This window comes from Pempheris klunzingeri, chromosome 16 (assembly GCF_042242105.1).
Source record: "Pempheris klunzingeri isolate RE-2024b chromosome 16, fPemKlu1.hap1, whole genome shotgun sequence".
NCBI lineage: Eukaryota > Metazoa > Chordata > Actinopteri > Acropomatiformes > Pempheridae > Pempheris > Pempheris klunzingeri.
Window position 1 is genome coordinate 13494991 of NC_092027.1, and position 27791 is coordinate 13522781.

The following is a 27791-nucleotide window of genomic DNA, read 5'->3' on the forward strand; positions in this document are numbered from 1 at the left end:
ATTTTACTCAAAACAATCAAATGATCAACTGCCAGTTATTGCTGCATCACAGTCATAAACTGTGTGAAGCTATAATCACATATACAAATAATACAAGGTGCTTGTTACAGGGAAACACTGGTATGTAAAAACATGTTATGCCTCTCCATCTCTGGACTAATATCTCCAGGCCATCTCTCCCCTTGCTGTAAGTAGAGAGGAGATAGCCTGCAAATCAAATTAGTCGTCTAATGGAGAGAGATGAAGAGAGAAGGAAAGATGAGAGAAGGAGGGAGGAAAGGGGGAGAGCAGTCACAATGAATCTGCAGGATTACGTTATTGTCTTTTTTGTGAATGGAGGAAAAGAGGGAGTGAAAGAGGGAAATGGGCTTGGTGATCTGAGTGCTATTGACATCAGGGAAGTTTTTCAAGGATGTATAACCAATTATAGTCGCCCTCCCAACACAAGCTTCTTTTCAGACCTGAGACAAATCACAGGAGCTACCGTAGTGCTGCAATGCTGTGTTAGATTCCATATTGCCTAACCTCTGTAATGGGATCTATTGCTTGAACGATGCAGGAATTGTGGTACTGACGGACTCATACAGATACACACAATGGCAGAGACTTTAGAGCCAGTAATAGATTCATGAGGATGATACTGATATCAATATGTGTGGGACATTTTACAGATAAGAAATAAACTTAGTAAAGTGACAAGCTATATGGCCTAACAGACATACAGGACAGACAGGCATGAACTCATGATACTGTGCATTTACAAACATAACCGTCTCAGACATACACAGAGAAAAATAAAGGGAGATTTGGGCAAAAAAGAGACAGAAGAAAAGCAAGAAACAAAAAATATGATAGAAAAGCATCTCATTGTTCAGCAGAAAGCACCTGTTTCTCTTATTCAAAGTATTTGTTTTTTATTCTGCTGGGCTTTAACTGTTTATGAGCAATCAGCATGCATCCTCTCCTTTTCCCATCTCATATTCCTGTTCTGCTTTGCATGAAAACAAGATGCTGTCGTCCTTGAGGGGAGGTGGAAAAAAAAGACAGAATGTACAGGAGAACAAAAAAATGAGAGAAGGAGACAACGTTGCTCATGAAACCATCTGGGTCTTCCCGGCATCATCCTCTCGCTTTGGCACCAAGGCTGTGTTTTTCTCTCCTTCCTCTCTCTCCTACATGCCATGTCTGTTCTGTGTACCCATGCTTTATTTATCGTTGCCTTCATTAACAATTTAATTGAAAAGCAAGGGGAAGAGTCACATCTGAATATTATTGGACCAAATGAGACCAATAGAGTCCCATAAGTATGGGCTGTAAATGCTTTCTCCTGCAAATTGGAGAGAGAGAGAGAGAAAAACTAGATGTCTGCCAACTTAAAAGATAGTAATTTGCAAATGCTTGCTGTCTCCAGTGAAATGTTTGCCCACTCACAACATGAATCGCCTGTGTGTGGGCTTCCCCTGCACAGCCCATACATAACCTTTTATGGAATGAATATTACACTGTATGATTTATCCAATGTTTTAATACCTTACTGAGCATCAGTAAACATGTACGTTCCTACACAGGGAAAAGATGGACCACATATTTCTAAGTAAGCAATTTTCTTGCAGCTTTCCCGATTTTATTTTCTCAGGCTAGAAGATGAAACATTGTGTGAAAGAAGGAACGTACAGTATGTTTTTAGACATAGAAATCTGTGAGGCTGTGCGTATGCAGTGTGTGCAATCTTTATCTGTGAACCTGCATTTTTTACATCAGAGGAAAATGATAGAGGAAGTGGAATACAAAAGGTTACTGCATGCAAAAAAAAAAAAAGGGAAAGGGAAGACATTTAGAGGTCAGGTTAAGTGCTTTTTACAAAAATGTCAATCATAATAAGGGATGCTATTTTGAGTAAAAATGCTTGTGCATAAGAAGATAAAACACTCACTTTTCTCTGAGGAATTTCTTGATTTATTAAATGTTAGAGGAATGACTTGCCTAGTTTCAAAAATATTGTTTCTTTTCTCATAAATTCACAAGACAGGTGAAAGTGTGCTTCCTATTATCCCAAATCATTTGACTGTATAATACCCACCTCTTGGAAACTTCAAAAGGTGGCTGTAAGAGGTTGAAAACAGCCGCTGTGCTCTGCTTGAGTTTATGGCAATAACAGATTTCAATGGCAACTAATTTTCACGGTGGAAAAAAAAGAGTCTCAAAATTTCCAACAAATACAGGAGCTGTGGCATTGTTGTACTACACAGAGGCTGTCTGGAGGAGTTTGTGTCCCAACTGCTGTAAGGTTCAGGCTGTTGAAATGGTGGGCATACGATTTCTTGGCAAGCATAGTAACTTCTTCGCTCGTTGCCCAGCAACCTCAGCGTGACGACAAGACTCCAGAAAGTTGCTTTGCTTGGCCAAGAAAAAGTCTGACATGTAACCCCCATAAAAGCACACAAAAAAAAGTTTTTTACAGATTAAAGAAATTAAGAATAACATGTTGATTAGTGGACTTTAGCTAAGATACACCAACTGGCTGCTGACTCCAACTTCATATTTACCATGCAAACAAGAGTGATGTCAATATTGTAATCCAACTCTTGGCAAGAAAGGAAGTACACTTCTTACCCAAAAGGCAAAACTATTGTTACATTCCTGTACTTTTAGCTAGTTAACTTAGGCATCTCTCGATGTGAGACACTGTTTGGGAGAATGAGTTTTTTTTAGTGCCTTTTAAAGCTACCCCCAGCTGCAATTCTTCATGAAGAAGAAACTAAAACCCTTTTCACACGACCTTTAAAGTCTACAGGGGTTTAGCTGTAATTCTAAATATGAGGACATCAACATTTTTTGTAGTGTGCTCACTACAACCTGGCCAAGTAAGCAGAGAGAAAAATACCAGCTCATGCAGTGTAATCCCCTGCCTCCCCGAAGGAATCAGTGTATAGAGCGATGGATGGGGAGGAAGGGGAGAGAGGGGAGAAAAGAACAATAATGGTCTCTACAGTTCAGCATCTGCTCATTAATCATTCATAGGCAGCCAAGTGGCAGCAGCAGGGAGCACAGTGAGATTTCAGGTTACGGTATCAAATCTCAATTTATAAATAGAATACTTATGGAGCAACGTGGCAGGGTACCATCACTCATAGCCCCCTCCTCCCACCACTATTCACTGATTTCTCTGTGTCTAAGCTTTGGCTAGCATGCAGTGATACCATGAAACATACAAGTACCAAAAAGTGATTTTAATAATGGAGAGCGGTTCCATACAGTATGAAGTCGCGAGAGTAGAATACATTTCATATTGTGTCATACAGATTTGCTGTATTTGCCACTAAAGATTTATTAAATTATGTCACACATCCATCTAACCATGCTCACTCATGCTCACTCACAAACACACTCTGGTAACCGACTTCTCAAGCTGTAGCTTAAGTGGGCGTCACATCCTCTCCTCTCATTTCACATCCGATCCTGTCGATATCTGCCGTACACTCCACCACGCGAGGATCGATAAGAAAATGTTTTCCCCGATCCTGTTTGTGATAGCAATGCCTCACTGCCACTCATCTCCATCGTTCAAGGACAGCGTTTCGACAGATGGGCAAATGAAGAATGGCCGACTCTTATAAGTGCGCCTCATGGCAGAGGTGAATGCTTTTCATTCCCAAAGACACAGTGGTGACAAGTGACTCCTTCTGTTGATTAATGGTCCGCTGAACTGCCACATCCAACATGCCAAGCACATACTTTATTGTACAACAAATAGGTCCATATGAATTATTTGGTGATGTGACACGGCACGAGGGTGCTGCCCTCATACATGTCCATGTCATTTGATTTACAGTTTTTGTTAATGACTTAATAGCCATTAAAATCAAGAATATTTACATGTAGACGTGTACTGTTAGGAGTTAATCTTTACATTTGACATCAGAACATTTAATGGACATATCAAGCTCACCATACTTCTACAGCTATTTTACACATTCAGTCGTGTCAAGCCAAGCACTGAGATCACCCCTAACATTAGAACAGTGTCCACAAGCTTACTCTAGCTTGAGGGAAGAGCGTAAGCATCTTAATCTTAGTCCAAACTCCTTTACACAGCATTAACAAGTGAGATGAGCAACCATCAGCTCATCAGTGATTAACTGGAGCCTTAACCCTTAAGTTTGAGCCTTGTATCTTCTATGTTGGATTTTGTACTAATGTGATGCTTAACAGTTGACTTTAAGATAAGATGACTTTATAAGAAATCTTTTTTGAGTGGTTGAATGTATTTCAGATTTCAGATTTGGGAAAAACAGGTTACTCTGTCCTAACTGTCTTTTGCTGTCTCCTAATTCTCACTCTTTGCTTTCCTCTCAGCCCTTTCCTCACTTTCTCTTTGTACATCTTGTTCTTCTTACTTGTTACACGTGTCTATGATGTGTGGACCAAACCGAACAAGGGGAACCTTAGAGGAGGAGGCGTTGCGTGTGTGGGTGAGATGTCCATGCATGGTGGATGAAATACCTGCGGCGAGCAAATGAAAGCCTCTGCCTCGCACAGCAGCAGTGTGCGTATGATTGAACGCTCGTGCGGGGCAATCCAAGCCCCGAACACGGCCCAGGAAAGGTTGAATGCTTGCACAGCACCGGTTTAGTGGCAATGTGCAAGTGCAATCAAGTGCTCAGACAAGGCCAGTCCAAACATCACATCATGTGCTGCAAGTATATGTGCACAATAGGATGCAGGTGAAAGGATGCTGGCGCACAAATGGTTTGCTACTGCAGGGCCCAACCTGGTATCAAATGAAAAAGTCATGAGTCATTATAATTACATTAGACCTGCCATCAAACCCTTCAACCTCGTCCCCATATTATATAGTCTGACGTTTGTCCAAAATGGTGCTTCAGTCTCGATAATCAGTGAAGCCAGAGACGGATGTGAGGAAGAAAAGACATAACTGCTGAGAATGAGAAGAGGCGGATGAAAACCAGGTCTAAACGATTGACCTGAGATAAGAGTGATGTGGAGGGGTGTTGTGCAAGGCCAACAAGCATAAACAGAATGTCAGTCAGTCCGTGTGTATGGGTGGGTGTGTACATGTTGGCATTAGCTGTAACATGATTGACATGTGAGCGCCGGGGCAGTAACAGGCCATAAGCTATTAGAGAGGAGGCGACCACCACATCACTCTCCTGTCTGGAGGCCAGTTAGTGGGCATAGTATGTGATGATGTGTAGTATCCCGCCACTTATGGTAGTGTCAGAGTCCAGCATTTGAGCAAATGAAGCTTGAATGTAACCTTTGCTGTTTCTATAACTATATGTGATTTTTTCCATTGAAACCAGGACATCCATCCTCTGCTCTTTTCAAGTGATCAAGGTATTTTCTGTATTTTTTTTTTCTCAAAAACCACAGCAGCAAGATTGAAATATCATTCATAGTTGACCCAGGCATTCTACACTGTGCATCTCAATTTCTGAAGAATGCTCAAGTCACAGAATAGGTTTTGCAGAAAAGAGCGCGCACATGTAGGTTATTCATACATTTAGCATTTTTATCTGCCAATATTAGTTAACTGTTTAGCTCAAAGGTAACAGGGAGGGATTTTTCCTTATTCCCATTAGTATTAGTATCAGTAATACATAAAGATGCATGCCAACAATGATGGGTGTCAAGTGTCTGTTTATGTGTGTAGGTGTATGTGTGTGTGCCCTGTAAAAGGTGGAGGCTTCTCTCACATACAGCCTATATATGTCTTTGGGTTTTCCATGAGCAAATTTTGATTCAAAACTAACAGAATTGAGTCATTGCTTTACCTGTGAAGATTTTTGTCTAACTTAATACATAGCTGTGGGACACAGTCCATTACACGTGGTTTTATGTTTTACATGATTTTGAATACATATGACACATTTTCTTTCATTTCTTTCATTTCACACATGTTCTTATTAACATAATGATATTGATTTCCCCATTATAGCCCAGCCCTATACAGTTTATGATTGAGTCCTAAGGTTATTCATCAACTACATGCAATTTACATGTGAATTTATGTCTGCGGACCTGTATACATAACAGGTACTCTCAGGTAAAGTCCTGAAGCCATTTTGTTCTCTGTGTGCTATTAGTACATCAGATCTCACGCCTAGTAGTCAGTCCATGTAGCAATATGTTCTCCACCAATCTCACAATGTAGAACAAAATTGCACTGAAGTCAAGCAGATTCGCCTCCCTCCATTTAACCCTTACGTTTAAAATGAGATGACTTCAATGCAGTGCCTTGGACCCCCTCCCACAATTGGCAACAATGGTTTAGTTTTTCCACCAACACCAACATGCTTGGCTGAGCCATATGATGATCTGGTACGAGGTGTAGATATGCATAAATACTGTGTGTGTGTGTGTGTGCATTGTCTGCTTATCCTTGTGCAACTTCACCATGCAGTAAAAGATCAATAATCAAATGCACACATAGCACTTGCTGACTGGCTCATAATTCCTGTCTCATCTGTCTTCTTTTCCTTTTTTGCCTGTTTGTCTGTATTGTCTCCCCACCTCCATATGTGGCTCTTTTATCACCACTGGGCCACTCTCTCAGTTCCTCTATCATCTACCTACAATATTCATCTCTTCCTCCCTCCCCCATCCTGGTGCTAATGAGTTCTGGATGTGGTCGGTGTGGGGTCCAAAGCCTCTCCCTTACCGCCGCCTCTCCAGCTGGTCGCTCCCACAGTGCGCCAAATGCCTCTCTTGAATATTGAATAAACCCCAGGACCACCTCCATGCTTCCTGATCAACAGCACTACTATTACCTGGGTATTACTCTACATGGGGTCTCCGGGCTGCGTCAGGATGGATGGGCTTTGAATCTGTTGTGTTGTGGGCGAAGGTAGAAATAATAGGCACGGGTGGGTTGAGCATTTGAAGTTGTGTGATACTATCCCTTGCCGATAGGAAACCTTTCCTTTCAGTTTTATAACTTGCTGAAGTTGCCTCAAAGCACCTCTCTGAAGTGTGCTATTCTGGGATGCATCCAATCAAGGTTTGAAGCTCAGTTAACTTGACTGCATGTGTCTATATTTCATTGTGGCCTCAAAAATATGGGTGTTGCAGTGATTCACATCATTGGAAATGTATAAAATTTGCCACTGTATTGAACATCACTGATTATAGTGTAGGTCATTTATGAATTTACGTGTGACCCTTGTGTGACCTGCTGCGCCTTATTGATATCCCATAAGTGTTTACTGCAGCTCACTTGCATTACTTTTATACCAGAGGGCTGAAAAGCAACATCTAAAGAATGTAAGATTCATATTAGAATTTGTAAGGTAAAGTCTGTAGAGATGGGTAGCGATTTATAAAGTGGATTGCAGTGTTTATTTTTGGATGTTTTGTAGGTTGTAGTTGTGTTGCTGAAATATTGATAATACTTTTCTTGTTATGGCTTTATCGATATTTGTACCTAGATACTTAATCAAAGAGTGACAGCTTGTTTTTAAGTACTTGCTATTGGATAAGTGATAACATTGGTGGAGAAACATCAATTTTCCTCAACTGGTACCATTTTGAAGAATTATTATACAATAAATTTTCTTTGCCTCTCACCCTTCTCTGCGTGAGGCCGACACACAATGTACTTTTTTGTGTTTTAAATACATTGATGACAGATTACAATTCCACAATTTCAGATTAGTCAGTGATGTAACACCTTTGGTATAATACACATGAAAGGAAGGAGCAAAGCACTGTGAGTGAGCTGATATTTACCTACCATTCATTTTTTATCCAGCCTCTCCATGATAGCCACTTCATTATTCAAAGGCCAACCACACAATTAGCACCAGCAGATCCTATTGCGAAACAGTCCCGCTAGGACCAATCAATGCTATTAGATTCGTCAATGTGATTAGACACACTCCTGCATCTTCTTCATTTCTCCTTCAAACTGCTTGCGCTTAGATAGGTTGTAAGGCTTGTTGCCATTAATTCATGCACCATTGATTCCCAATCCCATGCCAGATCAGGTAGGTATATTGCAGAAGATTTAAACAAGGAGACATTTTGCAGTGGATGTTGGTAATAAGGGCTTTAACAACTATATCAAGGTCTTTAGCTGCAGCATTCTTCTGCAGCTGTTACAACGTGCACAGAAAGACAAACCACTTCTATTTCACCCCTGCAAAGAGCACCAATAATGAACTAAGCAAGAAGTGGTTATAGCTTCTGTCAACTTTATTTGCTCAGGTAATTTTTATCCTCATTCGTACATGGCTTTGATGGCTCTCTCAGTCAGTCTAGAGGTCCACCACTTTGGTCCAGATTGAAATGTTCCGGCAACTGTTAGATGGATTACCATGATATTTTGTATTGGTATTCATGATTGCCAGTGGAGGAAGTTTTAGTCCTGATGAAGTCCTAGTGACTTTGACGATTGCCTGACTTCTCCTTTAGCACCACCATTAGATAGTGCCACTTGTGCTTTTAAGTGAAATATCTAAACAACTACTAGATGAGTTGCCATGAAATTTGGCACCGGCTTTCATTTTCTCTTCGGGATGATCATGATGATTTACTGGGTTTACCGCAGACACTGGGCACTCAACAAACAAGCTAAACTAAATAAGCCCAGTGGTTGTGCATCCAAGACTCAGCAACCAGGATCAGAAACAACATGGTTTATATAAAGAGCTTAGAAGGTGAGACAAATGATGACGCTGATCAATCTTAAAGCTCTACAAAGAATCAGGTTGCGACTGACTTAAGAAGTTCAACGTGTAATACTCAATTAAGTGTCATGGAATCTGATACAAACCTTATTCACTGGTGATATACCTGGTCAACCAGCAGTAAACCACTCACCCTTTCTCTGTCTATTCTGGGCCCCCCTCTTACTTTTTAACAATGCATAAACATAAAATTAGTTTGATTGTGACTTGAATAAGCTCAAACAGAAAAGCAGCAAAGCTTTTGTACTAACTTCAAATAGAATGTGATAAGCGACTATGTGTACAGAATGGCTGAATAGATCACCGCCGATGGTATCAGTCATTCACCTCAAGTCTTCACAAAAACGTTATGTCTCAGTGGGGCCAGGCAGATCTTCAGTCATATTATGAGAGCCTCAGTGACCTTGTGGTGTGATGAGAGGGAGAAGCTGCCCGGAGCCCATTGCCACAGTTGTAATTACTACTGACAAAGGAAGGCTGCTGCATTTTGTGCATATCAGTGAGATCTGTGGTTTGAGACTGTGTGAATGCATGTGACTTAACCTGTGCATGATCTGTGTGTATGTGCACACTGCATGTGTGAATCTGACACGGGTGCAGAGCTCGCCACCAAAGACCATCCTATTTGGGCTGGCCCTCTTTAAAACCCTCTTACATAAGCCACTACTCTCAGATGTGTGATATCAGGGAACTATTTTTGGCATTTCCTCTGAAAAAGGCTGTTCAGAGTAAGATAAAGACTAGCCTATTCTTCAAATAATACATTGGAGCTCCCTCTCATATTCACTGTCTTAATGCACTGTCTTCACAGAATTGTGCAATAGCTGCTTTGGATTGTCTGGAGAAAAAAAAGCCTATTTTCTTAGTAAACTTCTCCTCACATCAGCTGACCTGGACTGGCCAAACAAGACTTATTTTTGTCACTGTCCTAGATTTTGCTCCAATATCAAACAGATACTTTCTATTTTGATGCACAGTAAAAGGACCATGTGTTCCTGAGTCAACAGTAAGATTGATTAATAAAATACAATAATGCATCCTTAAATGTCAAGCCATTTACTCACACACATCTGATTGCGTCATATTCAAAGAACATGAAGGGGCATTGCTTGGCTGAGTTTTACCTGCAAGAGCATTGAAATTAAAAATCGATTGGTTGTAGTGCTGTCATATTTTTTTATTGGATTTTTTTAGTATGTGATTAATATCAACTGAAACAGTAAGATTTCTCTCTTATACTCCAGTTAGTCTCAAGTGGTGAAAAAAAAAAAAAAGAATATACAAGTCTCAGCCTTGCTCTTGTATTTTTATTGCTTAACATCCTGACAGAACAGTGTTTGCTGAATTAAATATGAGGAAGTAATCATTCATCGTTTCATCGTTAGGCTTTATCACCAACAGTTTTGCATTTTCTACATTTATCTTATTCATTTTCCCTCCAAACAAACACCAAATTGATAACTTGTAGTGTAGCACCTGCACTCCAATAAAGTTTTAAATCTAGCAAACGCGTTTAACAGTAAATATGTTTTTCGTAGTTCTTCAGAGATTCTCAGCTCAGTATAATGTTGTAACAGGTGAAACATAAAACTGTGCCAAAAGCAAGAACAGCTCCAAAACAGCATAACCAAGCAAACCTAAAACACCTACAGGGGAAAGGAATAGAAAAGATTTTGGAGCTCTTACTGACCATGAAGTCTCTTCCCAGCGCAGTCGTGAGAAGAGTGGTGCAATCAATTTGGTTTAAGAAGATCACTAGCTTTTATTAGAGATCCATAGAGGCATCTCCCAGTGTGGGTGTAGCAAACAGCCTTAGCTAAACGGAGATTAAAGCAACACTGGAAAGACCCCTTGAAACCCTCTAAGACTGGTGGGTGATTTTGGATTTAGTGGTGGTAGCAAGATAAAGGCCTTTCTTCCTGCTTAATTGATGGCTGTAACACAACCCCCTATGGGTCTATGCAGAAAGTAGAGATTTAGTGGGCCAAATGAGGGTTTCCCACTGGTTGGGTGAAGACTTGTAGATTTGGGATGCACTGAAGTGGCTCGGCTGATAACACAGAGGCTGATGAGGGTATGAAAAAAGCCAGGCCTGCAATTTGACTTAATTTTTCAATATGGAAACTGTATACGGAGAACAAAACTCTTAAATGGAAAGACTCGCGTCATTTATACAGATTCTTTGATTTTTTTCCAATATTTAATCTCAGACGTCTGTTTTGATTTGCCCGTTCTTCTGCCCAGTAGAGTCAAGTCAAGCTAAATTGGACTATCGATTACTATAGCTGTCAAGCTCTCTTACACCATATAGTACATTCTCAGGACTGTCGGCTCTGCTACCTAAAAATGATGACTTTTGAATGCCATCCGATCCTGTAGGTTAGTTCTCACTTTTCTGTCATTCTAAGTCAGCTACTCTCTTTTCAACCATGCTCTGGTACATTTTCCGTATTAATCAGGTTTCAGTGAGTGTACAATTATATGAGCTGTACTGTGATTAATGAGTAGTGGAGATGTCTAGAAGTGGATAGAGGCGTAATGAGAAGATCACAGTCTTTCCTAAAGTTAGGAGGTGCTTGAACTCCTCAAGGCTTCAGCACACTTTTCGGAAATCTACTGGTGTACCTCTTGGTCTCAGTCAGAATTATAATATCCTTGTGTTGATCGCTATCATGAATCACAAGTTCCGCTTAATCTCTACAAAGTATGTAATTAACCCTGCACTGATTCATATCGCTCATTATATTACTACAGATAGGACACTGAAAATAGAGCACGGTGCCTTATTATCTCAGCTCAGCTGTTAGTGCCTAAATATTCAGTACCTCTTTCAGACCTCTGCTCTGAAGGTTCTGTATGTTTGTTAAAGATGTCTGTACAATTTCACAGACATTTATGGAGCTTTTCTGATATACTTTGTTTTAAACACATCATGTAAAATTGACTACAAGGTCGTTATATTGCAAATATATTCGTTACAGGTGTACAAATACAATCCTATAAGGCTGCAAATAACAGTTATTTATGAAGCCATTTAAATTGAATTTAAAAAATGTAAATTAAACGGCGCATGTTGGTTGGTTTTTATGGTGTACAGACTAGACAAGTTTAATCTTAATGAAAAAATTTCATTAGAAGTGTTTTTGCCTCCTGGACAAAATTAGTGACCTATTGTTGAAAATGTGCCACAAAGTGGAAGAGTAAGAGAGAGCAAAACTTGATTAACATGAAAATAAATTAAAGATGGAATGGGTGGAAATGAGGACCATTGTGAATGCGGCTAGTGATTGTGTTTGTGTGTGAGAGCGAGAGCTTTACACTATATGCTGTATATTCTAGAGTGACAGCTGAATAAGAAAAACACTTAAGAGGACGACCAGATCGTAACAGTTTTTAGCCGCAAACACTGCATAACACCAGTGGAATACATTTGTAGATTTTCTCATCATGTTTCATCAGTATGCTTGTTCTATATTAATTGCTCAATAAATCTTAGTTGTTTTCACCAGACCAGTATCAGCTTAAGTTACACACTCAAACTATATTGCTTTCAGTGAGGTTGTATGCTTGCTGCATCATATTTAGTTCATGAGCATGCTAATGTTCTGGAAAAATACTTAAAAAGTTTGCCTTTCAAAGTTTGGTAAAGTCTCCCCTTTTTGAACATGAATTGATTTACAGGTGATGTGCTTCAAATATGCTTAGGTTGTAGCAGTTGAACTGAATAATACTTGTGTGAAAAAAGGCAATTAGTGATCGAGTTTATTCTTAGGTGTGTGTGTGTGTGTGTGTGTGTGTGTGTGAAATTAGATTCAAACTGCTTGCATGTGAAGAACGGAAATGCTTTTAACTTACCAACCCAGAGATGAATCATAATGTTAAGCTGCTTTTTCTCTCACCATCAAAACATAATGCAAACACACAAACAGGGACTCACATACCTCTACTGTACATACTCCAAGACCTGCACACACACACACACACACACACACACACACACAGGCACAGTATGAAACCATCTTGAGTGGCCATGCATACAGGAGTCATCAATAGCCACCCAGTATTTACAGATCTATTTACACTTTGAAGGGACTATTTCGCTGACTATTTCGCTGACATTTGAAGTAATTTAAAAGTCGATTTGTTCAGACCTTCAGACTTTGAATGATGTGTGTGTGTGTGTGTGTGCGTTCGGCTAGGCCACACTGCCATGGTTTAATCCCTGAAATGACAGAGGCCACTGACCAAACCAAGGGCAGGCCTGAGATCTGTCATCCAGTGCATTCGGTTCAGTGACACAGTACTTAACAGTGCTACTGTACCAACAGTTCAAGTGACACCAGCATAATCTGACAGTTTTTTGCCAGGGTTATTTATGGCTGTAGCATTTAACCCTACTAGTCAGACACAAAGCTCACTTTATTTTTCTCTTTTTCGCCATTCTAGCTATCCTTTGCAGCAACAACCCCAGTTCTGGCAGACAAGAAAAAGTACCCCAACTTCTTCCGCACCGTCCCATCAGACAACGCTGTGAACCCAGCAGTAGTGAAGTTCCTCAACTATTACAACTGGAGCCGCGTGGGGACCCTCACACAGGATGTTCAGAGGTTCTCAGAGGTCAGTGTTGGTTATTTTGACTACATTTTTATATGTAAACTTTAGCAAAAGTTGCCAAAGAAACCTGAGGGTGTATAGTGAGGTGCTACAGAGAGCACACACGGGGAATAAAAACCATTCCTGATTAACTATAGCAGCTATGATGCAAAGAGATTGTTCGCCATCAGAAGGCACTGCAACCTGTACAACTCTGTAAATTAAGAAATTAAAGGCAACCGTATAGTTCCATGGTTTCACTTTCTCTCTGTGTGTCCTTATTGTGCATATATGCTGCATTCATAAAACTTTTACAAGTCAAGAAAGTAGACCATATATGTACATGTCATGCTAGTGGACATATAAATATTTGATAACGTTGCTTTGTATTATCAGCTTTGCCACACAGACTCGACAGCATCCCGTGTGCAGTGGACATTTATGTACATGTAAAACAGCCCTTGCGTGTTGTACGGGAGTTTTTAAAGTCAGTGTAGCTTTGTTCACTCCAGTCATGCCATCCTCAAACCTCTGAGCTCTATGGGGGGAACTATGTTCTGAGGGTGAAGGTGAACATCTCACTATTTTAATATACTGAACGTATTCTCAGTCAGGGGGATTTTTATCTTGTCATGTACACGCAGAGACTGGGAGCAGTATCAGTACTGAGCAACGATTGGCTGTTTTATTTTCAGTTATCATTCAGATGATGCCAGCTTGATTTGTGTGGGTGGCAATCAATTAAATTCAACCTATTCTTCCACCAGTTGACTGAATTAATATCTTTCCACCCACAAGTTACTCCATGGATGGATTTTCCATGAGTCTAAAGAAATTAGATTAACAGTTTTGAAACTAAAACTGGAGTTTAATCCTACCACTTACACTGTGTTTAATGTCTGTAGTAGTAAATAAAAACAATGTGCTACCTCGAAATAAAGAGGAGACAATATTTCCATCTTTGTGCCATCAAACAAGAGGAGAAGTGATGTTAGCGTCCAACTTCTGTGACAGAAATGAATGGGTATAAGATTTTGCTATATTATTTATTGACCATATTTAGTTCCTTCTTGAGAGTAGTTTAAGGTCCTTGCCCCATTCATGGCTAGTTTTAAGAAAAGTAATTACAATATATTTAAAGCCAGCCTTCTTATTTTGGAAGTTGTGGTAAATGGGATTTTAGCTTGCATCCTCAAAGAAGTCTTGTCCTCTATTATACTGAGCGTCCAGTAACTTGTTGTTACAAAATAAATAGAACATTTGACATCAGATTCATCCAACTAACTGAAACCAATAACAAAAGACATTACAAGCAAAAATCACATTATACCAAAATGATGGTAGCTTGTGTGACAAGCATATTTCAGCTCGTGGGAGGGTTGAACATTAACGAAACATACGCATTTGTCATGCCTTTGGATAATGACTCAAACTCATGGTGCAAACATTATATCACATCAGCGTCATTGGAACAGTCAGTTAAAAAAAGCCACGCCAGAGGTATTGAAAGCATGAATTTGAGAAACATATTGTGAGCTCTTGCCTCGAGGCACTGGTTGAAAACAATCTGCTCAGCAGCTGAGGGTGGGAGGTGGAGGTGGGGAGTGTATAAGAAGTCTCACTGCAAATCTCAGAGAGCCCAAATCCCTTTATCTCTCCCCTCCTGAAAGCGCCAAGGGGCTTAGGACGGGAGGAAGACGGGCGGCCCGATTCAATCAACCTGCCACAAGATTGGCCTCTAATCCTGATTTACAAATATGCAAGCATCGCTTCCGTACCTCATGATTTGTACAATCCTCTGTCAAGTTCAGAGCACGACGGCATTTGGCAAATTGTGGTAGTATGTAGCAAGACAAATGGTTGAGATGCAAAGTAGTAAATGTTGTTTAGATACTGCCAGAGAATAGAAAAAATACACCAATACCAAAAGAAATAAGATTTGTTACAATTTTATACAGATGGCACTGTTCAAAGACTAATTCTGGTTTATTTCATCTTGGTGTATTTCCCATAAATGTGGCTACATCCTCCACCTCCATGGTAGAGATTTGGTGAAATAAGCATTTGCGCAAAACATTGTATGTCTGAGGAAGCTGTGGGAGCCTTCAACAGCTTTCCAAATAACACTAGTTTTTATATGAATCATCTGAAACCTTGTCCGCATCTTATCTCACATACAACTGGACCGGTCACATTTATCCCTGTATGCTGAACAACCTCTCGCAGTTGCAGTGATTCATACGTCTTGAAACACTTTAAGACTGACTGTCTTTGTCATTGACTGCTGACTCCTCACTCCTTTTAACTGATTCCTGTAGCACTGCCTTCTGCCGTTGGGCTTAGGTTTATGTTAGGCTCTGGCTATGATCTGCACTCTACTGAGTGCACTTTTCTAGTATGTACAGTGGTATTCAGATTATTCAGATGCTACACTCAGAGCTTACATTATCATTTTCGAATGTTGTCAATTATCTTATTATACTGTGTTTTCCTCATTTTTATAAATAGTCAATATCCTCCCACTTGAATTTGGAAATGCCAACACAAATAAGAGAAGTCTTTTACTAGAGCTGTATGATATGGGAAACTAATGTGATGACAATTTCTATAGGCCAACATTGTAATTGGGATTCAATAAGTTCCTTATCTATATTATTCAGCATACACGGGAAATAATTTGTTCTATAGTACAACCAACACAACACTGGACACAGTATATGTATTGTTATGTAATGAGATGAACTAATGCATGAAATGATTGAATAATAATATATTTACTTTGCTATTAAAATGTAAAAAGTTCCTCACAAAGAGAATATTGATAACAGGAAGCCTCATAAACATTTTAATAAAATCTAAAAAAAAAAAAAAGGCCTAGTGTGAGCATTCATTTATGAAAAAAAAGGAATCTTACTGACGTCTGTTACAGTACCAAACCACACAGAAATGAATCTGGCTGTGCCAGGTTACTTGTGCCATTTTGAATCAGTTGGTCAGTGATCCCTGCTTGGTGGTCATCAGGTTTTTAGCCATGCAATTGCCATACACGGTCTTGTGATGCTCTGCTTAAACCCAAAATACGTCCCTACAACCAATGCACTGTTGTCAGTTTGAATTCAATTGATCGTTCAGCCCTCTCTGTTACAAAATCAAAATAGACCCCACTGTTACCAAGTCACTGCAGCAGCAGGCTGGAGTGGTCAGAAATCCTATGGAAATCCTACTTCTACGAGAGACTGAGTCAAATGAGTCTGAACTACAGAACAGTATTGAAAGAGTTACTCTAACACTGTACAAAATGACCCACCCCAAGAAAACTGAATGTGTCTGCAAGTTTTCGAATTGTACTAAAGATGATACTAAAAATAATCGAAACCAGCAGCTGCCTGTAGGAGATGAAGAACTGCAACTTTATTCAATACTCTGAAAAAAGTGTTTGGCAGTGATGTAAAGTACATGATTTGGCTTTTAGAAACAGCTAGCCTCAAGTCATTTTCAGTGGATTATCATTTCAATTTCTTTAGAGCCTTTTAAAAACAATTCTAAACAAATGTGGAAAAAGTATTACATGATTGAAATTACTTATGTCTGCTCTACACAATATTGAATTTGGATTTAGGAATATCCCTAACACCTATTGTACTGTACTGAATATACAGTATAGTATGTATATTCACACACTTGCACCTTCATAATAAATATGCTATTGACAGTGTTGTCGTCTCCACCACCTCTACATCTCTACGTCTCTTTTTCACTCCCTGTCATACTCTCTCTCCCACTGATCTGCTGTGCTGTTTCCCAGGGAGACTGCTCGCAAGGTTAATGTTATGTAACGCTTGTTCAGGATTCAGTCAGTGGAATGCACACCACACACACATATATACAGTATGGTGTCCCCTGGGAATGTAACCTGTAAGCTAAAGCCAGCTCGTCACTTCTATTTATAGGCATCATTGAAACACACACACACACACACACACACACACACACACACATCCTTTTTGTGGATAGATGTTGATGTTCCATTAATGGGGGGGGTTTATTGTAGTGGGAGATGAGAATGAGTAAAGGCTAGGTATTTGCTAGCGTGATGGTGTCTGTCCACACACACACACACACACACACACACGCACGCACGCACACACAGCAATCAACAATATTGAGATTGCCAGACAAACAGGGCTCACCCAGGAACAGAGCGGCCATCATCAGTCAGGCAGATGACAGACCTGACTGAGAACAGGATTAGGACTCTGTCCTCTGCCTGGAACCCTTTGAGCTTAAGTGTTTAATTACACTATGACCACTCATAAATTTAGCAGAAGTTACTCTTTCAACATCCACTTTCTCTCACTCCCTCTCTGTCTTTCTCTTCCTTTTACAGAAATCTTACACACAATCTAAAAATTGCTTGGTTATTGTCCTTGTTCATACATTCCACAATTTGTCTTTAACCACCAGCTGCCGCTCATTACAAATAACCATGTAATGTTGTATAAATTCCTCTCCAGAATGACTCATTCATGCCATTGTACAGGCCATGTAAGGCCATAAGAGGAACCCATTCGAGAGCTTGTCATCAGGCTGTGGCACAACCATTTGTCACGCTAGTTTGTATAAGCACATGACTGGCATTATTGTCTGAACTCTGGGGTTTGCACGGTGATTTGTATGGTGTTGTAGCACACAGTATTAAGCGACAGATGTGTGCAAGGACCCATCACATTGCCACATTTGTAAAACCCAACTTGCATGAAAATGTACTTTCACATCCTCTGTCTTCTGCCTCCACTGTGCAAATACTGGCAGACACACAAATACTCACAGAAGACTAGATACACATGCACAAAACTAAGGCAGACAGATGGAATGATTAAAAAGTGCAAAACTGATGAACACACACACATGTAGTTACACCTGTCACTGCAAAGGGTGAACGTGACTGGAAACAATGTGCTAATGATTTGCAGTAAGAGCACCGCGGTCTGTCTCACAATGTCGCTCTGGTGCCGTCTGTATCATCTAAAGCTACACACTCAGGGCTCTTACTTTAGTCTGTCTTTCTGTTCCCTGAATGGTGTGATTTTTTTGAGGGGGGGGGACTGCATTTGTTTGGCTGCAAATGGCAAGCTTAGCCAAGAATAGTTGGCTTGGAAAGCACATTGGGTTTGAATGAAAGCAGTGCACTTACTTTATCTTGAAATCCTACTTAAAACATGTGATTCCTGAGGTTTCAATGTGACAAAATATGAAAGCAGTAAACTAACTATCCTTTGGACTATTGGTGAAAACAGAAAATTTGAAAACATCACAATGGCGTTTAGTGAATTGTAACAGGCCTTTTTCACTTTTTTTTAATTCATTTTAAAGATCGAAAGATTAACCGAGAAACTAAACCCCGGATAAGTTGATGATGACAATACACCTTAGTTGCAGCCCTACAAAATATGCAATTAAGTGTAGAGGAATTATTGAGTGATTGATTTTGAAATAATGACACAAGCACGCTGCTATACAACTAATTCAAATTAAAGAGCTCTGATGACAGACTTTAAGCACGTATACGTCACACTTTACAATGCGTCAGTGCAGAGCAAGTGTGACCCCCTGCCTCAGTCAGGGGAATGGAAAGCAGCTTTTGTCATTATGTCATGCACACCCCAAAGAGTCGCAGGGTATCCCTCAACTTCCTCAGCTCATCAATTCATCTTCATGTAGTTTGTGGTTCTGTCTGTGGATGTCTGTCTGTGTTTGTAGAAGAGATATCTGCATATAAATAGATGCACTGCACATATCTAACTGAGAGCATCTGACATTTTGTCCATCATGTGTGGGTGTATGCTTACATATTTGTATGTGTGTGTGTGTGTGTGTGTGTGTGTGTGTGTGTGCGCGCACGCATGCCCAGAAGTGCAGTAGGATTATTTCTCCTCTGTATTTGCTGCTGGGGATTCCCAGGCTGCCCCAGACAATAGAGGATGTTTTTGTTACGCAGGAAAGCTGCTCACTTTGCCCCTCCCACCATCCCTCAATCCATCTGTCCCCCTCCCCACCACTTCCCTCGCTCTATCTAACACACTCCGTCCACTAGAACACAGATGCGTTTTTCCATCTCAGCGGAGGAAACACAAAATCAAAACAATAAAAATCCTTTCGTGACAAGGGCTTTTTTTCTTAGAGGTGAAAGGCTTTACGTGTCAGCCTTTGAGTTGTTGTGTCTGAGTGTTTGTGTGACTGCATATCATCTGCATATTATCACTAATTCTTGTGATTGTAGGTTGTTATTCCATCCACCTGTGTGCTCGCTCCATCACACCTCTTCAAACACAAACTTCCTTTCTCATCCAAGCTAGTTTCCTCAAAGCACTGGAACAGCTAGGCTATTTAGATCAACGCTCTACACAACAGGACGTTGTGCCTTGTCCGGAGCACCACGCCAATTGTTCTTCAAGAGCAAAACCTGGTTGTATTGATCCACTCCGGCCTCCCTGTTGTTTCAGCTCAGCGAGCAGTACATTGGAGGGAATGTTTGTACAGGAGTGAGGGATGTACAGAGTGATTTGGAGCTCCCTCCGGGGTACCAGGGAATGAGGCCATTATGACAGCAGACATTTAGAGACATGAGGGGAAATAAAGTTGCGGTTGTTCAAATTCATTGATTTTTAGATGGCAGCAATCTTCTAGTTGATTACACAAAATACTCATAATGGCAAATTTTAGAAGCAGTGGCAATAGTAATAGTAATGATTCTGGTATTAGTGTTAGTGGTAGCCATCATGGTTTTATGCCCTTGTGGATGCTAACTACTGTAACTGTGCTCACACCACTTTGATGTGCTGTAGATAATTATGAAGAGTCACTCCATCTGTCTTTTGAGTATGAAACACCTACACCCTGAAGACTTGGAAGATGGTCAGCTTGTGGCATTTGTATATATGTTTATGTATATAAATATATATGAATAAAGTTTGACAGTAACCAATACGCATTTAAAGCAATATTGGACATATAATACGGATAAACAAACCACGGTACATATGCAGATTTACATACAAATATAGAGCAAACACACAGGGCCTTCATCTGTTAGCTGTTATATGTTGTCTCTGCCAACTCGGCTTGGCATGCTCATTTGAGCACACACCCTCTCTGATGTCTCAACATGGCCCCCGATGCCAAGCTCTCGGGTGGGAGTATAAGGGCCAATGGCTGCAGGGCATGGCCGGAGGACATTCGGAAAAACTTGGCTAAAGAGAGAAGGAGATGTCAACAGTAAACCTCAGCATGTAAACTGTAGATCTTTCTCACATTGGGCATTTTGACTTGATAACACAGGTGTCACATCAATAATGACTGTATCCCATTTACGGGCTCCCATGCCAGAGCCCTGGTATTGTGCACGCTGGTTTACTGGCATGCCTCACTGGAACACCTTAATGGAACAGAGCCGTCATTGATGTTATTAGTTACATCTGTGCTTTTCCTACTATGACAAGTCAAAATGTCTGAGGTGAAAGACAGCCTTTTCTAGAATTGTAGCTCTAAGGAGGAACACCAGAAGGATGAATCATAGTATGTGTGTTTGTGACGGATGAGAGAGAGTCAGAGGCAGAATGATAAACCATCTCAAGCTCCTGATCATGGTGGGGTACCTGCTCCGCTCCACTCCTTCTCTGAATCCATACATCAAAGCAGATGTACCTCTGCTGCAGATACATTTACAGTACTACACATACACTCCCCTCCAAAAGTATTGGAACAGTGAGGCCAGTTCCTTTATTTTTGCTGTAGACTGAAAACATTTGGATTTGACATCAAAAGATGAATATGAGACAAGAGATCAACATTTCAGCTTTTATTTCCAGGTATTTACATCTGGATGTGATACACAACTTAGAAGATAGCATTATTTGTAACAGAACACCAAATTTTTAGGCGAGCAAAAGTATTGGAACAGATAGACTTAAAATACATTAACGTGAAAAGACTTAATATTTAGTTGCAAATCCTTTGCTTGCAATAACTGCATCAAGCCTGTGACCCATTGACATCACCAAACTTTTGCATTCTGCTTTTATGATGCTTTTACAGGCTTTCACCACAGCCTCTTTCAGTTGTGGTTTGTTTTGGGGGGTTTCTCCCTTCAGTCTGCTCTTTAGCAGGTAAAATGCATGCTCTATAGGGTTGAAGTCTGGAGATTGACTTGGCCAGTCTAAAACCTCCCACTTCTTGCCCCTGATGAACTCCTGTGTTGTTTTGGCAGTGTGTTTTGAATCATTATCTTGCTGCACCATGAAGGATCTCCCAATCAGTTTGGTTGCATCTTTCTTTAAATTGGCAGACAAAATGTTTCTGTAGACTTCTGAGTTCATTTTGCTGCTGCCATCATGTGTTACATCATCAATGAAGATGAATGAGCCCATCCCAGAAGATGCCATGCAAGCCCAAGCCATGACATTACCTCCACTGTGTTTCACAGATGAGCTTGTATGTTTGGGATCATGAGCAGATCCTCTCTTTCTCCAAAGCCTTCCCATCACTTTGGTAAAGGTTCATCTTTGTCTCATCAGTCCATAAAACTTTGTCCCAGAACTTTTAGGCTTGTCTCTGGACTTTTTGGCAAATTTCAATTTCAAAAGCATGCAATTATGTTCTCTGGTGTCATTCTGGAAAAAAAAAAATGCATATCACCCTAGCAAATGCACGCTTAATATTATGAACATTACAAATCCACATTGAACAAAGTGACTTAAATCAGAATAATGACAGTCTGATGTCTTCTTCAGTAGTCAGTATATCTGTTATTCTGAAATATCAGCATGATTGCCTTTAAGTCTAACATTTACAGTTTAAAGTAGACCATGCAGACATCAGTTCAGAGCATCAGATAGCCTGCATCTTTTTGTCTTTATTACTTTATACATACTGGATATGCTATATTTACATTGCGTAAAAATCAGGGATCTGAAAACCTGAAGTGTTCCTTCAGTAGTGGTGAAATGGTGTATTGGAAACTGACAGCAGGATATTGTGTGAATTTACAGAGGTATGCATGATATGGTTGTTTGGTAAATCCATTTAAACATTTTTTTAACAAAATGAAATGATACTCCCTACATTTTAAGATCCTAATAGGATTTCAGTCAAGGAAGTAGAAAATGTGTGCTGACTTGTCATGCTGTCTTTGCTTTCACTACAACCTGGTAGTGTTTTTCTCTTGGGGATTTAGTGTGCATATCGAGTTTTGAGTCCTGAAGATGTGATGTTCGGTATGACTCATCAATGCATTCACATATGTAGGTTTGACAAACAATATTTTTTTGTTTACACAAATGATTTTCTGAATTTCTCTGCTTTTTCTCTAAATTCTTGCTGTTGCTGTTGGCATGTGCAAGGTGTGGGACGGCCATATGTCACCTCTGATACACACGGAGTTGCTAGCAAGCTGCTAATTGCCCAGTCTGAGTACTGAATGCAGATTGAAATAAGAATGAAGCCTTCAAGGCTGAGTGTTAGGTCTACAGGAAAGAGAATTGTGTAGTTACAGTTCTGTGCAATACTAAGAATGGGTTGGATGTAAAATAGAGAGCAGAGCATTTTACATAGTAAATTACCAACCGCGCTTATGTGCTTTCTATTTCTCTCTCTTCTTCTCTCTAAGGTGAGGAATGATCTAACGAGTGAGCTGGAGAAAGCAGACATTCAGATCGCAGATACAGAAAGTTTCTCCAATGATCCATGTGTCAATGTCAAGAAGCTCAAGGTAAGTGATCCAGCCCGGGCACTTAACAATTCTATTGAACTAATTTACCAAAAGGTAGAATGATTCAAGGTCAGTTTTATTCACATCATTCTTAAATATCCCAAATGATTAGGGTCCACTTTCAATGTGTCTTTCAATGTCCATATTTCAATGTCACAATTGTGTGTGAATTGATGCCATCCAAAGTGAATCCAGGACAATGAATAATTTGAGTGAGCAGAGCAGGGCAGTTCTCAATGAGACTAGTGGAGCCCTAATGAGGACACTGTAATGGCTGGGGGGTCTGTACAGTGACCTCTAATGACCTGCTCTGACTAATGGATGTTTGATGAGCCTTATATGCGCACACACACACACACACACACACACACACACACACACACACACACACACACACACACACACACACACACACATATACATACATACATACATACAACAGGACAACTATCAAATGTGCACTTGTTTTTTTCCAGCTGAGAAACATTGCAAAGCTCAGGCCCTTTGCATCTCAAGAGAGATGGAAAAGTGAATTTATAATTCCCCTTTCACCTGCCACAGCAAAACTTCCCCAGATCCTTTACAAGTGGTCCAAAATACGGCTTCTAGCCCCTTGACCAGATCCTTCCAAAGGTCTCTTGTGACATCGATTGTAATTGCTCTTTACTGGCTCTCCATTCATTTCAGAATCAAATTCAAATCTCTTGTAATCACTTATGGAGCACTGCATGGTCCGGCAGCGGGCTGCATCAGAGGTGTACTGCAGCTCTATGTCACCAGCAGGTCGCTAAGGTCCACTGATCAGGGATTGCTGGTTGTTCCTCCATTGAAGCTTAAAACTAAAGGAGACCGTATTTTCGAGGTTGTGGCTCCTAAGCTTTGGAACCTTCTTCTTTTGGATTCAACATCTGTGGACACTTAAAAAGCAGACCCATTTGTTTAGTCTGGCCTTTGCGTAATTTTCCTGTTTTTGTAACTATTCTTTTTTTATTGTGTCACTGGCCCTCATTCAGCACAATTTTCTTAAATGTCTCTTATATTTTCTCTTAATTCTTTCTCAAGAGAAAAGATAAAGAACTTAACTCCAGATTCACCAAACATTAACCGTAACCATCCAAAGTAGTTCTTACCCAGGTGTGCTGAATGATGAATACCACTTGATCATAAATTGGAGTGTGGCTGTCTGTTATTAGCATAGATAATGCCCCTGAACACTATATTAAGGCAGGTGCTGTGCTGTGTGCAAATACTCTGGACATGCTCAAGAATTGGAGTGGAAAGATGCGTGTGTGTGTGTGTGTGTGTGTGTGTGTGTGGACAGTAAAAATGCAGTAGATTTTAAAAATTCAAGAAGTGAAAAAGTCTGACTTTTTAAATGACCTCAGGAAAGGCAATAGCAAATTTTGCGATAAGAGATGAGTAAAAATCCCTGAAATTAATGGGCACTAACAAAAGAAGAACACTCCAAAGATATGAACAATCATAAGATTGAATTTGTTGCTCTATGGCTTCATGAATCAGGCACATTATGTTTTATGTCTGTATGGAGATTTACCCTGTGAAGCACTTTGTGACGTCTCTGCTCTCGATAGGTGCTACATAAATAAAGTTACTTACTTACTTTCTTGATAAGAATTTGCTTGGATGAAGCAAAAATGCATAAAATTCAGATTAAAATGCAGTCAAGTGTGATAGCTAAATTATCCAAACTATCTCCTGAGGCAATCAGAGATGCATTTGGCCTCATTTGCTTTTTCCCTCAGAGTCACTTTCACATACAGTTTACGATAGAAGCATTGTCAATCGGAGTAAATCAAACACGTGACCCAGTGGCCAGTGTGCTTATCTATTAACATACCAGGTGTTAGTGTTGAGGAGTATAAATATATTTTTAGATAGGAAGTTACATACCCGCCACACTGAGAGAAAAAAAAAATGCTGGAAGTGAAAAGAGAGAAAAGAGAGTAGAGTAGGAGAAAGGAAGAGAAGTCTGGTATGTGAGTGGAAGATATGACGTATTCAGATGGAGCAGGCTGAGAGAAATGCAAGAGAGGTGACGAGACAGAGGGTTGGAGAAGGAGCGGGAATATAAGCTGTCTTTCCTAAAATATATGTGTAACTCTGCCTGTTGAGGGCTGACATTTTAAGCTGACACCATCCTTCCTTGATCAACTCTAAGTATGCAAATCACAGTGTCGCCTCGAAAGCTTTTCAGGACGTTTGGATGGGGTGGGTGGGGGGCCTCTGACACCCTAATGGTCTGTTTCCCGCTCATCTCACAACAGCGGTTTGCTGTCTCCCCGACAGCTACGTAATATGACGAGGTAGAGGGTGACACAGATTTCGTTGTGAAGGCTGGTCTTTTTTTGGTACAGTGTTGTGTGTGATTGTGTATGTGCGATTGCGTCTGGGGGGGGCTAAGGGGGCCATGGCGTCACTGTATGATCCACAAATAGAGCACTCACATCCTTGATCCAGCTGGAATATTCAAAAAGCAGACAAGCGTCTCTGCTGCAAAGTGTTGAAGCAGCCTTCTACATTTCGCTGTCGCTTTCTGCTGTTTTTCTTCTCTGTCCCAAGTTACTGGACAGACTGGCAAAACGACGTCAGAAAACAAAGGCAGGCTCGCTCACACACACACACACACACACACACACACACACACACACAAACACCCGCATTAGCCTTCTAATCTTAGTAACAATCAAGTTTACTCTTGAAGATAAAATAACAATGCTAACAGACATTTTAAAGACCAAAGCTTTTTAAGGTTTTTGTGACTGAGGGCCAGTTGAGGGAGGTTGCTTCCAATGGAGGACCACAGGAGAAATACATGTCTAAGAGGCAAAATTAAGTTATTATTAAGTATTATTAATAAATAAGTTTATTATTTATTCTTATTTAATTATTTATCATACATTCAGAACTCTTGTCGCTCAGTATGATGTAGTGAGGATGGTCCATCTCTTCTTTCTTTTTTTCCTCACCAATGCCACAATGTTTGCTTATTTTTGATTTTATTCTCAAATAATGTTGATTCGTAAAATAACTTTAACTTTGTTTAAAAGTTATTTTTCTGGTACGGCACACATCTATGCACTCCTCACCAGAATATTAGATGAATGCATCACTAGTGTTAAGGGGAGCAGTGATATGCACAACCTCTATAACTTGTGCAATAGCTGCTACATTGAGGTTATGGATATAGCATATAACATAGAAAAGTAGAATCCCAGATGTAAACAAAAATGTTCTTCAACTTATTTTTAAAATTCAGAATAATTTTACACGCTAGATTGTCCTGTGAGCCTGTAGACACAGGGGATCTGCACAAGACAAATGGTTAGCACTAGAGATGTGACGTTCGCGAACGAGTCGAGTCTTTGAACGGCTCTTTTAGGTGAACGATGAGAACCGATTTGCAGTTGCGAGCCGTTCGTTTGTGAACCGTTCTTATATGCAAATTGCCTGCGCTGCCTTCATGTGTCACCTGTGTGCCCCATGAGTCTGAGTTGTCCACGCTGCCTTCACCTGAACGACTAATGACATCGAATTTGAGTCGTCCACAGCACGCTCCGTTCACGTGAACGCAGCTACAGATGCGCAGCATTAGGGGAGGAGATATTAGTGAGCGCCGCCTGACTGGACTGAAGAGATTTACATTCAGGGAGCAGGAGATATTAACCACTGAAGAAAAGTTATTTGTTATTGTTTCCATTGTTCTGATGTGGATTCAAGTCAAGGAGCTGAGTTCCTGTTTGTAAAGTAGTTCAGGTGAACACACACCAGGTAGTTTAGTACAATTATGCATTCACATTTGTATCATGTCCTAATTTCTATTCTAGTTTTATATATATTATATATATATATATATATATATACTTATTTATTATTTTCATATTTTTTCTGAATTGTTAAAATGTTCATGTGTGGAAAATTTCACACTAAAGTTATTTTGCATGGAAGTTATCTGCAGCCTGCAAGTTTTTTAGGTGAGGGGAAAATTCAAAATAGTGATCTCACTGTCAAAGCATGTTGGTATGGCACCATCTTATGGAATGAAAACACAAGCCAAATGAAATTATAATCAATATTTCAGAATAGATATGTATAAGTTTGAATTATTCTGAATCAAATCTTATTTTACAACTGCTACCACTGATTGTTTCCTTGATGAAAACAAGTTACCCATGGTTGACTTCTAATAAATAAATAAGTAAATATAACAACGAGTCAGTCGTTTGAACGGCTCTTTTGAACGGCTCTTTGAAAGGAACGGCTCCTCAAGATCCGGCTCCCTTCAAAGAGCCATAAATCCCATCTCTAGTTAGCAGTGATCTATCATAAGTTTGTCCATTTCATATGGTCTGTTATTGATAACAACATCAGAATAGCCGCAGCTGTTCCTGTAATCTGCAGTGTTTTCTTGGCTCTCATTTCAATCTGATGAAGCACCTCTGCTGATCCAAATCCCCAAATAGCACCAAGTTCCAGTCTCTGACTGCAAACACAGAACACACAGTCCTCCTCGTGCAGTTTTAAGTTCCAGTCCACACAGAGTTGGAGGTATGAAATTCCTGAAACTTTCAGTTTTCAGATTGCTTTTGAGTTTAATTAACAAGTTAACGAATGCTTAGATATTGTGGTGCACACTGACATTATTTCAGGGACCTTTATTTTGAAGGCAATCAATTGCCAATCAGATAATATTCCCAGATCTGTGG

General features: G+C 40.1%; 1 protein-coding gene across 1 annotated transcript in view; it reads left to right on the top strand.

Annotated features, from left to right (window-relative positions):
- gabbr2 (gamma-aminobutyric acid (GABA) B receptor, 2) overlaps positions 1-27791 on the top strand; it is a 172353-nt gene that overhangs the window by 74326 nt on the left and 70236 nt on the right. Inside the window, exons 3-4 of the mRNA XM_070846971.1 lie at positions 13155-13325; positions 22966-23067. Of these exons, the coding sequence (XP_070703072.1) occupies positions 13155-13325; positions 22966-23067 (273 nt within the window). The remainder of the gene's footprint in view (positions 1-13154; positions 13326-22965; positions 23068-27791) is intronic.